Consider the following 13,249-nt stretch of genomic DNA (forward strand, 5'->3'; position numbering starts at 1 on the left):
GGGTCGCGCGCTCCGGGCCCCCCCCCCCAGTCCCTTGGGCGAAAGGTTTCCCGTGAGTGCCAGGTCAGCCCCCGCCCCCCGCCCCGCTCTGCCCCACTCAAGATCTTCCTGCCCGGGTCCCCTGCCGACCCCCTTCTCTCTCTGTCTCGCCCGGCCCAACTCCCTGGTGTTGCCCCCACGACTCCCCCCCCCCCATTCATCCTCATCTGCTCCACACCAATGTCCCCTGTGGGAGAAGCATCCTTCCATCCCAGCTCCTCGACCCGCGTCCAGGGAGCATCTCCTTTCCCACGGCCCCTCCACGAAGGCCGGAATGGAGGATCCCGTTTCCCTCCAGCACCCCCACCCCAAAGGGCCGCCACGCGGGGTGACATATTCAGACAGGAGCCGCCGTCCAGGCAGCTAAGAACATATTCTCCAACCCTGAGGCTGCCTGCTCAGTGGTCACTGAAGACACTGCCATAAATGCTTCCTGTAGGAGATCCCTGCCCACCCCCCCAGTGCACACTGAGATCCCCCGCTCTTCCTTCCAGGATCTCATCTTCTCCGCTTCCTCTCAGGACTCTTCATGCCCCTCGTGCCCAAACTTCTTTCAAAGAGGGCCAGATTTGATGAAGTGAACATGTGTTCACTTCAAAGTTGTTGAGCTTTTCGAAATGGACTTTGGAGATGATGCCTGCCCTAGTGCCTAACCATGTATCTGTCTGACTTTCCCATCCATTGTTATCTCCAAAGATTCCACAAGCCTTGTATACTTAAAAGCTGCTTCATTTTTGTACCATAACCTAGGCCATGGGTAGGCAAACTAAGCCCCGGGGGCCGGATCTGGCCCAATTGCCTTCTAAATCTGGCCCACAGATGGTCCGGGAATCAGCGTGTTTTTACATGACTAGAATGTGTGCTTTTATTTAAAATGCATCTCTGGGTTATTTGTGGGGCATAGGAACTCGTTCATTTATCCCCCAAAATATAGTCCAGCCCCCTGCTGAAAAGGTTTGCTGACCCCTGGCCTAGGCAATCCTTTCCTAACATACCCAGATCCCCCTTATAGTAGATCCTCACTTGTTCTCTCCTTACCATGTTGGGAGTCACATATGAATGTGTGCAGCCTGCATATTTTTGAGATGCTGTTGAATACTTATTCTTCCAATACAAACTTGTAAATAGCTGTTGGGTTGTTCTTCTCAGAGTTTAATGGTGTGCTATAAGGGTTCAATGGAAGCAGGAATAAATTTCCCAGCAGTTTAAGGTGTTCCCAGCAGTGGCGTAGCGTGGGGGGTGCTAGGGGTGCCGGCTGCACCGGGCGCAACATCTGGGGGGGGCGAGTCCAGAGGGAAGGGACAAGTTCCATCCTCCACCGGGCTCCCCGCCGCCACCGCCAGACTTGCGCCCTAGCGCGCGCGCCCCCCGCCGCCGCTGCGGCTGCGCTCCACTCACTGCTCGCAGGAGGAGCAGCCGCTGCAGCAGCGCCGACGCCGCCACCGACGCCTGGCCGGGCATGGGCAGCCTCCGCACCCCGACGCCGACGCCATCCCCTCGGCCCAGCCACAGGCGGCGGCTGCTTCTGCCGACTGGGAGGGAGGAGAGCTCCGAGGGGCCTCGCCGCGCCCTGCGCTCCCCAAAACCCTCCGAGAGGAAGCCGGCGGGCGGGCGAGGGTCTCCCGGCAGAAGGGGGCGCCGCTGGCTCCGGCTCTCAGCGCAAGTCTCAGCCGCGGGGGGGGGGGCGAGGACGGAGCACGGCTGGAAGCCCCCGGACCCGGCCGGGAGGAGGAGAGGCGCTCGCCAAGCCCGGATCTGGAGCTCCACCTACAGCCCAAGGAGAGGAGGGGGCGGGGAGGCGCCTGAGGGGAGGGGGCTTCGGCTGCCTCGGCCCGCGGGGGCTCCGCAAATAATAAATTTAATAAATTCCTGCTGAGCCTTTGGGGGGGGGTCCTTGGCTCCTTCGCTCGCCCCCAGCCCCAGTGGCGTAGCATGGGGGGGTGCAGGGGGGCCGGGCGCAACATCTGGGGGGGCGCTCGCACTCGAGTGCTAAAATCCACGGGTTAGGGGGCGCAAATTACTTTCCTTGCCCCAGGTGCTGACAACCCACGCTACGCCACTGGTTCCCAGATGCTAGATGTGAATGCACTGCTACTCCCTATCTTGCTGCCTGCTTGAGCCTTCAGTTGCTGGACAGGATTGAATAGTGCATAACTCACATGAAAGATGTGGAAAATGTTGTCACGTCATGGAGGTTTGCCTCTGAGACCGAGTTCTGATTTGTGGGAGGGAATCTGTATACTCTACCAGCCGCAGTGTATTCATCAATCGCTCTCTTGTAAGGGTAGCCAACCGTTGTGGTTCCATAGGCACAGTTGCAATTTGGGTAAACTGCTGTGTGCACCATGCACACACATGTGCACTCATCACAATCACATACATGCATATTAATTATCCCCCTGCCAACAATTGCACTTGAAAAAAGCCTTCTGTGGGCTAAAATGGAAGGGCTCTTTCAAATATTATTTTTGAGGAGGAGGGGGCAGAAATGAGATGCTGCAAAACACAAGGGAAGGCCTCTGAGGGCACTGTGTTGGTAATGCATGTGTTAGCGGCTAACTGCACATTACACAATAAAAGCAGCTTTGGAAAAATGGGTTTTAGAGGAGAGAAGCATGGCAGAAGCATTCCTCATCCAATGTTTCTCTGCTGCAAACTGCTCCACTGCAGCTGTTCATGACTCCAAAAGCATTTTTGCTAGGGCAAAAGTACTTTTCAGCTTTGAAGGGGAGGGGAAAGTCACTTGTAGAAGCAGATACAAATAGTACAGGGAAAGGAGTCCTCTGCAGAAGCTAGTTTTGATTCACCTTACCTTTCCCATATTTTATTTATTAAAATGTTTAAAGCACACAGTGTCAAGTGTTTCTACATTTCAAAACATAGAGCAACAATGTCCTGAATCAAAATAATAAATCAAAATCAAATAATAAAAGGTAAATAAAGTTAAATGGACAGTTAAGTCCAGTCATCGGCAACTATGGGGTGCAGTGCTCATCTCGCTTCAGGCCAAGGGAGCCAGTGTTTGCCCGCAGACAGCTTTCCAGGTCATGTAGCCAGCATGACTAAACCACTTCTGGCACAACAGGTCACTATGATGAGTGCCAGAGCGCACAGAAATGCCGTTTACCTTTCTGCTGCAGTGGGACCTGTTTATCTACTTGCACTAGTGTACTTTTGAACTGCTACGTTGGCAGGAACTGGGACAAAGCAACAGGAGCTCACCTCGTCGTACAGATTCAAACCACCAACTTTCTGATTGGCAAGCCCAAGTGGCTCAGTGGTTTAGACCATAGTGCCACCCGCTCCCTAATAAATAATACTGTAATAATCCGGGTCATGTGGCCAGCAGGACTCCCCAAATAATCCGGGTCATGTGGCCAGCAGGACTCCCCAAAATAATACTGTAAGTCAGTGCAGTGGTACATCGGGTTACAAACGCTTCAGGTTACATACGCTTCTGGTTACATACGCTTCAGGTTACACACCCCGCTAACCCAGAAATAGTGCTTCAGGTTAAGAACTTTGCTTCAGGATAAGGACAGAAATCGGGCTCCGGCGGCAGTAGGAGGCCCCATTAGCTAAAGTGATGCTTCAGGTTAAGAACAGTTTCAGGTTAAGAACGGACCTCTGGAACGAATTAAGTACTTAACCCGAGGTATCACTGTAAATGCACATTCAACATAGATGCTGTTTAGATTGTTTGGAAGTCTGGTTCATATACGTGCAACAGACAAAGAAAATTGTGTGACAATTTCAAAATGAAACAAAATACCCATATACTTTTTAACTTTCTATGTGATTTTATTATTGCCAAAAAATGAAACTCTTTTGTCTTTTCCCTAATTAAGGAGAAGTATAAGTAGTGCCGGTTTTCTGTAACTAGAACACAGAAGTTTAGCAGCACCTTTTATAGGCAGTCATAATATGCTAAATGTATACTATGGAATTTTTCATCCATATCATGCCAAATATTTTGCTAAACATCTGTATTCTACTGGTTGTTAGATCCATCTGTCTCAGGAGACAACGGAAGAGTGCATCTTCAAGGGTAAAGTCAAACCATTTTGGAGAGTGAAGTGTCTCTTCTGTGGCTTTAGGTTAATGGAAGGATGTATACAAAATTGTGATATTGCCTCAGCTGAATTCTCCATTCTGTCATCTGATGGTCTCTGTGGTGTCTCACTTAAGTGTCTGGATGATGCAATGCAGAGTAGTTTATTGGGTGGGACAGGGTTCAGTAGAGGAAGCCTTGTGACTTGATGGGGCCTGATGCTGAGTTGCTGATGGCAGCTTCTTGGCAAAGCAAGTGGTGTGAAGGGGGTGATGCTTATTAGCAGCTTAGTCTTAACTTCGTGAATGCATCATGAATAACTCATTTCAGTGTGTGGACAGGAAATTCTTCTGTGTGTTGTGAAGAATCGGGAGAGACTCATCTAGCTAAATTGTTAAGGTCTGTTGCTTTCTTACTTAATTGCTAGTGGCAAAGTAAAACGAAAATGCTTAATGAAACATTGCCTCCTTTTATGCTTATCAGAGGTTGTGTCAGGAGTTCTTATATAAATACTCCTTTCTTATGATCCTTATAGGGTGGTTGTAAGGAGTGCGCTGAGCATTTTTAAATAGGAAAGTGGGATAGAAATAGTTTAAATAAATAAGATAATGTATGCAGTTTTTTAAACACTTGAAGTGCTGTACAAATGTCAAATATTATTTTCACACCTTTGGTGTCTCTTGTAGCAACCGTGACATGATAGTGGTAGAAAGTTTTTAGCCTTCCTAATGCAGTGATCATTTCACATTGAACTGCTTTACTGTAGCTTTCCTGGGTCTTAAACGGCTGTAATCTGGGGAGAGGGCCAGAGCTGATCTTCTAATATTACATTGTTATAGCGACACTTGACCTTGAAGTGCACAGAATGCTATTGACCCTTTATCCAAGGTCAGCACTTCTCATTTCAGTTTTATCTCTTCCTTCTCATGGAATTTTAAGCTCTGGTTGTTAAAAAACACCTTTATAAACTCTGAATTTGTGCAGGTGCCTGTGCACAGCTGTGACAGACGGCAACACCTTGTTCCAGTGCCAACCCAGGAAAGTACCCCACTGGCAACAGGTGCACTGTTGTGCTACACTCCTCTTGCCACCAGCTGCTTATTTGTCCCTCAGGGCAAAGAGTATAGGATTTCCACTGCTTCATGGTGATCTACTTGGGAGTAGGGCTGAATTCCAAGTCTTCTGCCTGGCAACTTTGGCCTGCCACCTCTCCCGACCACCCAGGTGCTTTAACCCAGCAGCTTAGCTCAAGCAATCCACCCTTGAGTGTGTTCAGCAAGCAGCCCAGTCCAGAAATCCCGTACAGCAGTGTAGTTAAACAGACTATTAAAAGAAAGGGAAAGGTGGAGAAACAGTAAGCCACATTCAGATGGGAAATAAAACACCAAACTAGAATATGGATGTAGCTAATCCAATACTAGGCAAGCTTATACAACAACATTGACACTTTCGGTAGCTTTTGGAGTTGGTTGAAGGGGGGGCGGGCAAAGTCTACAGGCATGATGCCATGTTCTATGCTCTTTGATTGGGTTGATCACAATTGACTTCACCACTGGGGGGGGGGGAGCACTCTAGTCTAGGTGGTGAGAATTGGGATGGAGATGGCTGCCAGACAGCAATGCAGAGATGGGGAGTGCTGGTTAGGATACCTCACAGAAAGCATCATGATATGGAGTCTGCTATTCTAACCAACTCTAGGAATTTTAAAAAAATGACCACCTGGGCAATTTTGAGGGTCTTTGGCACATTTCAGGTATGCTACCTGTAGTATGTCAGGAAAAGGAGGTGAAGGACTGTATTCTTCTTTTTACTGTTAGTGTAAACCCCCATCCCACAAAACATTTAAAAGGCCATATTTTTATTATTGTATGGTGAACCTTGATATGAGGTTATGACATCATGGGTAGGTTTTATGAAGCTGTGAAGTAGATTTGGCTCCCCTTGAAAAAAATTGATATAGTGTCTGACTGAAAAGGTGCACAGGTATAAGCCTGCAAATTTCCATTGAAGGAAAGGGCTCTGGTGTTTTGCGTGTTTTATACTGTTTTTATACGCATTTGTGGCTACATTTTGTTCACTTCTTTGACATTTTAAAATATGGCTTATATATTTCCTAAATGTGAATGTTTATTCATAAAATCTGTTTAAAAGTGAGTTATAAAGTTTGATGGATCACAAAAGTACGTCATCCTTCTGTGTACATAATTGTCTGGAGCAATTTGACCCTAATTTAATCTTGTGGCAATCTAGGTTAGGCTGCCACGTGGCCATCTATTTGCACTCCTCTGATGCTGTAGCCCCCATGCAAAAGTTATTGCTATAACAGTGATAAAAATGGTTTGGATAGTGTGCCTTGTGACTGTACTTGACAATGTCATTTCCTAGGTTTTGGACCTGAGCCAAAGCTATGGGGCAGGATTTTGCCCAGTTGTTATGCAAGAGACCTCCTGTCTTCCTTCCTTGTTAATATGCACATGCATGCGTGTATCCAGTTGGTGCTGCGTTTTCTTGTGGACTTTGGAACTTGTATCAGGCGTGTTCCTGGTCTCTGGACTGCCTGATCTGATAGGGCCTAATCTGCACTTGACCAATTAAAGTGTCCCCTTAAAGGTGCTAGTAGCTGAGGTCTTTAGCACAGTGTCTGCCATAAGGGCAGCAAATAACTGGTTGTTTCTCTACTTGTAAGAGGATAGTTGTTTTCCACATCCTCTGTCTATGGCCTGTGTGTATCAATACACACTTCTACCATTTCAGTGTGCTGTACATTCTGAAAGTTGCATATTGTTGAAAGGTTGACAGGAAGAAGAGAGAACGTATTTTGTGTGCCACTTGTGTGCCCCTCTTGGATTGGCCTTTTTTATTTAAATATAGTTCTAGTGGGATAATGACTTGTGTGCCACTGAGAGCACAGCTTGCGATTTTTCACTTATGCAGCACTATAGACATACAAGGCTCTTCACCATATAATGCAAGGTAAAAAGATATGGTCCTGCCCTAGAGGGCTTACAATGTAAATGACCAAATATCACACCACCCCAGATCAGCAAGACATTTACATTTTCACTAGCAGCTGGTAAATGTACTTCATGTCTCTTTCAAATTCCTTCAAAGGATGAGTCTTAAGGATTTGAAATGGGGTGTTGATTGGCAAGGATGTGGTGTTATTTTTTTAAAAAAAGACACTGAAGTGCATTCCTTGCTAAGAAGACATTTTGGTTCTATTCAAGTTAATGTTAAAGATAGCTGAGCTAATGGGAATCTTGAGTTGGTGACTAGGGTGAGAATCTGCCTGTCATTTCCTCAGAACCAGCAAGTATCCTAATGAGATAATTGTACAGCTGGAAGGAATTGGAAGGTCATTTAATCGAACCCTCCCACTGGAGGTTAGGTCTATCATGCCAATTATTCCTGCCGGGTGGCCCATAATAATTTGAACAATTGCATGCTATACAGCAGAGAAACAAGAGTAACTGTATATCATACAATACCAGAGTTTATATGAGCGCAGCTGGAAAAAGATGGAAGTTCTTGAAAAATCCCTGTTCTGTTGAAATAACTAACTTGTTTACTATAGCACTGGTCTTCACTTAGATGCAGTGTTGGTGAGTGCCCTGACTATCCACTAATTGTCTCTCTACGCACCTATCAATTAATCCTCTCATCCAGTTGTCTCTTTCTCTGTCTTCCTAGAGTAGTGATTCTCAAGTCCAGGCAACTCCCCATTTGCGCATGATTGGCATGCATGTGCTGTTTTTGGCACCACAAGGGGGTGGGTGGGGTGGGTTTAAGCTTGTCCTGCTGATGCATGCAGGGCCTCAGAACAATGCCTCCCCCTCAGTGGGGAGTTGCCTGCACACGCCTCTCCAGCACCCCACCACCTCTGCAGTGTTATCCTTCAAAGGCTGCTATCTCCACTCCAAAATTTTAAACTGTAGACCTGCTCACAGCCAAATCCCATTCCATTGAGAGAGGAGAAAATATCAGTCCAAACGAATATAGTAGCAGAGGAAGATACCTTTTACCAGATCTGCCTAGTTATTGATCTAGCCCAGTTTTGCTTATTTTGATTGGCAGCAGAGATCCTTCCCATAACCTGATATGCCTGTTTTTTTAACTGGGGGTGCCTGGGATTGAATCGGGGGCTTCCTGCATGCAAGGCAGGTGCTGTACTGCTGATCCATGGTCCCTCCCCCATAAATCTGAGCTGGCTTCCCATCGACAGCGTGGCAGGATTCTGTGTGTGATTCTGTTTCTGGTCAAATATTGGAATTAAAAGAAAATCTAGTTTAGCTTTTGAAAGTATGGAGACAGACCACTCGTTCACACTGGCTGAGAATTTTTCTTATCCTTCCATTGTTATAATCATCAGCTACTGAGCCAAGTTTAAGGTTTTGTTGCTGATATTTAAAGCCCTAAACAACTTGGGACCAGAATACAATATTTTTTCGCTCTATAGGACGCACCGGACCATAGGAGGGGGAGAACAGGGAAAAATTTTTTTTCCTTGTTCTCCCCCTCTAAAACAAGGTGCGTTCAAGGTGCATTCACCCAAAGCCTCCGGAGCACAGCGGGAGTTCCTGCTGCACTCTGGAGGCTTCAGGCGGCTACCTTGGAAGCCTGGAGAGCGAGAGGCGTCAGTGCGCACTGACCCCTCTCGCTCTCCAGACTTCAGTGAAGACAACCCGAAGCCTCTGGAGCACGGCGGGAGTTCCCTCTGGGCTCTGGAGGCTTCAGGTTCCTTTTGACCTGCTCTTTGGGGCTGGCGGTGGGGGGAAGCCATTTGAAGTCAGTTTGGGAGAGACAAAATGGTTTCAGGGCTTTTTCCTGAATTGTTTTCAGACATGTGGTGTGTGTGTGTGTGTGTGTGTGTGTGTGTGTGTGTGTGTATAAAACCTTAAAATTATTATAACAGTTTCTTAATATGTTTCCACTGAACATTTGGGAAAGCAGGTCTCCCCATTCATACTTCATGCACTCACTGCAAAACCTGCCAGTGTATCTGTGGTGCAAACAGTCTGAGGAAGAGCCAAGAATAGAATGCGGCTTTAACCCAAGCCTCTCGCTTGGTATTGTAGCCTCCTTTGGAATTTGGTCCTCCTCTTGGAGCTACAGAAAAGAGGAGCATATCATATTGTTATTGGTTACCGTATATTATGTTGTATGGAGCTAACAGTGTATTCCGAAATGCTTCACTAGGTTCAGCCACCTTGCCTAGAAAAAAGAAAATGGCCAGAGGCAATTTAGGAATACAGGAATCTGGAATCTGGAACTGACCCATCATTCCACCTAAGGTCTTGTTTGTACGAAGAACTTAACTCCTCCCAAACCCCCCAGCTGACTTCATTTCTTAAGGAATTCCTGACACTTTTGTGAAACAAAGATCTTGGAGTTGAACTAAGCTCTTAAGACTATGAGAATGTCTATCCCCTTTTAATAAGAAAGCAGTGAATGTTGTGCCACAGCACAGGGAGTGGGAGCCCTTGCTCAGTTTTTCAGGATTGTGTTGGGAGAGGTGACTCGTAACCCCTTCCTTGCCTGTCTTGCTGTGCTGCGGGGGAAGATGAGGTCTCCCTGGTGGCGAGATCAGTCCTGGTGGGCCTTGCCACTTTAGGGATAGCTTTGACCACAATCTGTCTGGCTGTGGTACAATGATGCTCTGGGTCAGACTCCAGGAGACTAAAGTCTGCTGCATCTCAGCAGATATGTTCAATATGGCCATGAGCCTAGTGAATGGGTGTGGAAATATTATTCTTCTCTAGTTCAGAGGCAGTGTGTTTTGCAAAGCGCACAAAATTCCAACAGACACACACATCTCATGAATTTAGCATTTGATTCATCTCATTAGATGGTGTCCTGTTAAGAAGTTTTGTATCCAGTTTTGTGTTGCTTCCTCTAAGTGAAATTCCGTGACACTATTTCTCTTTTTGCTCATTTCTAATGCCTTGACCATTCAGAGGATATACGAAGCTGCACTTTGCTGAATTAGAACATGGTCCATCTAGCTCATTGGTCTTCATCTGGCGTTCTGGGATGCACTGCAAGGGGTCTAAGATGGGTTGAAACAAATATGTGGTAAAAATTAAGATATGAGTCTCCAAATGAAGGTTTGGGTTAAGATTGGTCCGCAGTCTGCATGATCCTGGCACTCTATAATCAAGGGGACTTGATAGTTGTTGCAAGTAGGATTTGCTGGAACTGGGTTGCTTGCAATTAGGAGGTCTAATTATTAATTTGGTAGCAGGAGATAAGAGATTAGTGTGGCTGGAATTGGCTTGTGTATTGCACTGACTGATACGTACTGATCCAAGTGCACGTGTCTCTCTTTTCAGGATTTTTGCCATGTTTTGGAATGTGGGTCCTTGGAAATGTGTCTTGCCCCTACAGCTTTGCCTGCTGGGTTTTGCATGCTCTGTGTGGGCCAGCTCAGGAGCCTTGCCACAGACTTCTATCACAGCAGATTCCTTCCTGCAAGACCTCTTCCTCCGGTATGGCAAACATGACAAGCTCACTTTGCAGCAGCTCAAGTCCCTGTTGAATCGCCTTGATGTGGGAGTTGGAAGGAACAATGTTAGTCGCACAGAGCAGCAGCGTAGAAACATCTCCTGGGTAATGTATTGTATTTATATAAGCTATTTCTGTCCTGCTTTTGAAGGTAGTGAGTGGGTCCACAAATCACCCTACCAATGCTAAAAACCTGGCTGTTATAAATGCATTCCACTGAAAAATATAAAAATGATAAAACCTAAAGGGTCTATAGTGGGGCACCTTTAATTAAGTCCACTCAATTGATCTTGAAAGCTTTCTGAAATAAAACTGTCTTGAACTGACACCTAAAAGTTAACAGAGAAGAGGCAAAAAAGATGAACCTCTCTGGGGAGCAAGTTCTGTAATGTTGGTGCTGCCCCTGAGAAGGCCCTGTTCAGCATCACTACCCTCCTTGCTTCTTTTTAGTGGAGGAGGGGCAGGGTCTCCCTGTTATAGGTAGGTTTATATAGAGAAAGATGGTCTATGACATGCCCAGGTCTGGACCATTTAGAGTGTTAATGGTCAAAATCAGCACCCAATTATGGTTTAGTAGCAGTAGTACCCATATTACTTTATTATTCGTTGCAGTTGCTATCTTAGAAATATTTAAAATTATTATTATTATTATTTATTTGTGCTTTTATCTTGTATTTTTATCTCGTGGACTTCCCTGAGATCATTGGATGAAGGGGGTGTGGGTGTGTATACCATATTTTTCCGTGTACAAAATGATGTCTCCCCCCCCCCCATTTTTCAGTCAAAAATTGGAGGTCATCTTATACACAGATTTATATCTTAAGTCTTGGGTCAGCTGGCGGCTCCTGGCATCTCCTGAGTGGAGTGCGCTGTATTCAGGGCGCTGGCTGGAGAGGTGAGGAGGGAGCTTGGCCGCAGTGCCACCAGCTCTCACCTGCTGAGGCGAGGCAAAGCCAGATGCAGGCTGGAGAGGTGAGACGAGGCGAGGCTGTGCCGAGATGCGGGGTATCGCCCCTCCAAAAAAGCAATTTCCCCAAAAAGCAGAACAACTTGAACAAACTGATTTCTTAATTTTGGGCTCCCAAAAGTAGGGGTCATCTTATACATGGGGTCATGTTATACATGGAAAAATACTCTGTGTGTATTGCAGTTTTAGTAGTATTAAGACATATTCACCCTACCCTCCAGCTGAAAAGCCTCCTGGAATGGTTATATAAAATCTATACAAACGTGTCCCTGCCCTCAAGTATCATAAAACTGCTATGTTTTTATACTCACCAGCTTGAATAAAAACAGTTCAGGGAGAGCAGGAGCCAAAGGGAGCTAAAATGGTGACAGGAGGCAGTGCATAATTTGTGGTCTTCAGCAAGTGTGGGTCAGTAAAGCTCACTGGGAAGCCTTCAGGGTGTGAATGCTAACAAAAGGCACAACTCTGGGATTTTCACCACGCCTTGCTCTCTGTCCTTTAGTGCTTCAGTTCCTCAGAGCTCTTTTCAACCCACAATCTGAGTGAAGACTCCAGCCTTGGCAAGAGTGAATTCCGAGAGTTCTGCCCAACCATCCTGCAGCAGCTGGAGTCAAGGGCATGCACGTCTGAGAACCTGGAAAATGAGGAAGATGAGAGGACAGAGGAGGGGAAGCCCAGTTCCTCAGAAGGTGTGTGTGCAGTTATAAGCCAGCCAGCTAGGCTAGCAAAAGTTTAACAGCTAGTCTTTTAAAGCAAAAGCTTCCTGAGAAATGCCTTCAAATCCTGACCATCCTTGTACTCCTGCAAGTTGCTGTAGAAATGGAATGCCAACCAGAACTGTAAGCAGTTGTTCTTAATGGGATTTCCTTTTCCAGGTACAGGTTGACATAATGCTCCATACACCCTACCCTTGTTGTGTCCTTGCCTAGGAAAAGTCAGTTGATCTAAAATCCACCCCCCTGGTATGATTTCATTGTGCTCCAGATTGAGCTGTCAGTGCTGTCAAGGCAGCTCCATGCATATGCTGGCTGCTGCATACTTACAGGTGAAAGTGGGCCTTTGGAAGTGCAGGTATTGCTCTCAATGAAAGACAAAATTGTTTAGGCTGTGGAGAAGAAAGCATGAGGTTTTATTCAGTGTTGGTTGTGCTCAGAGCAGACCTATTGAAGTTAACGGGTATGACTAACTTAGATCTATTAATTTTAGTGGATATTCTAAGTAGAACTTAGCTTGATACCACCCATGGTGTTTACACCTTTACACACAATGGAACAGCCTATAGGCTGACTCTCAATTTTACTCCTGTCATTCACAAATTTGTGAATTCACAGATCTTCCTGTTTGTGGACAGGAAATGTGGGTCCACAATTAATATGAACCATATATAACACACTTTCCCCTAGTTAAGGAACTATGCCAACCACCAGGTACTATACTTGCTTACCTGAGAATAAGTCCCTTTAAACTCAGTGGAGTTACTTCTGAGTAGACACATACAGGATTGCACTGTATGACAAAATAGAGAACTTGGAAATACTATCTATTGAGAAGAAAAAGCTCAGTATATAAATAAGAGGTTGTCCCTGCTGGTGGGTATCTGCAGAAGAGCCAGTGATTACAACTGCTTTTGTAGATCTTAAGATGGGTATGAGTCATCATTGAGATGTTACAGGAATATTAAACAAAAAGGC

General features: G+C 46.1%; 1 protein-coding gene and 1 pseudogene across 3 annotated transcripts in view; one reads left to right on the forward strand and one right to left on the reverse strand.

Moving 5' to 3' along the window:
* The window catches only part of LOC308573995 (tigger transposable element-derived protein 1 pseudogene), a 136,568-nt pseudogene that overhangs the window by 103,354 nt on the left and 19,965 nt on the right, over positions 1-13,249 (reverse strand). The window lies entirely within an intron of this gene.
* SLC39A14 (solute carrier family 39 member 14) overlaps positions 1-13,249 on the forward strand; it is a 32,577-nt gene that overhangs the window by 210 nt on the left and 19,118 nt on the right. For both annotated transcript variants that reach the window (XM_081171431.1, XM_081171430.1), the window contains exons 2-3: positions 10,420-10,696; positions 12,061-12,247. In XM_081171431.1, coding sequence (XP_081027557.1) covers positions 10,430-10,696; positions 12,061-12,247 — 454 coding nt within the window. In that variant the 5' untranslated portion in view covers positions 10,420-10,429. The remainder of the gene's footprint in view (positions 1-10,419; positions 10,697-12,060; positions 12,248-13,249) is intronic.

Source organism: Podarcis bocagei (genome assembly GCF_964188305.1).
Source record: "Podarcis bocagei genome assembly, chromosome: 15".
NCBI classification, from domain to species: domain Eukaryota; kingdom Metazoa; phylum Chordata; class Lepidosauria; order Squamata; family Lacertidae; genus Podarcis; species Podarcis bocagei.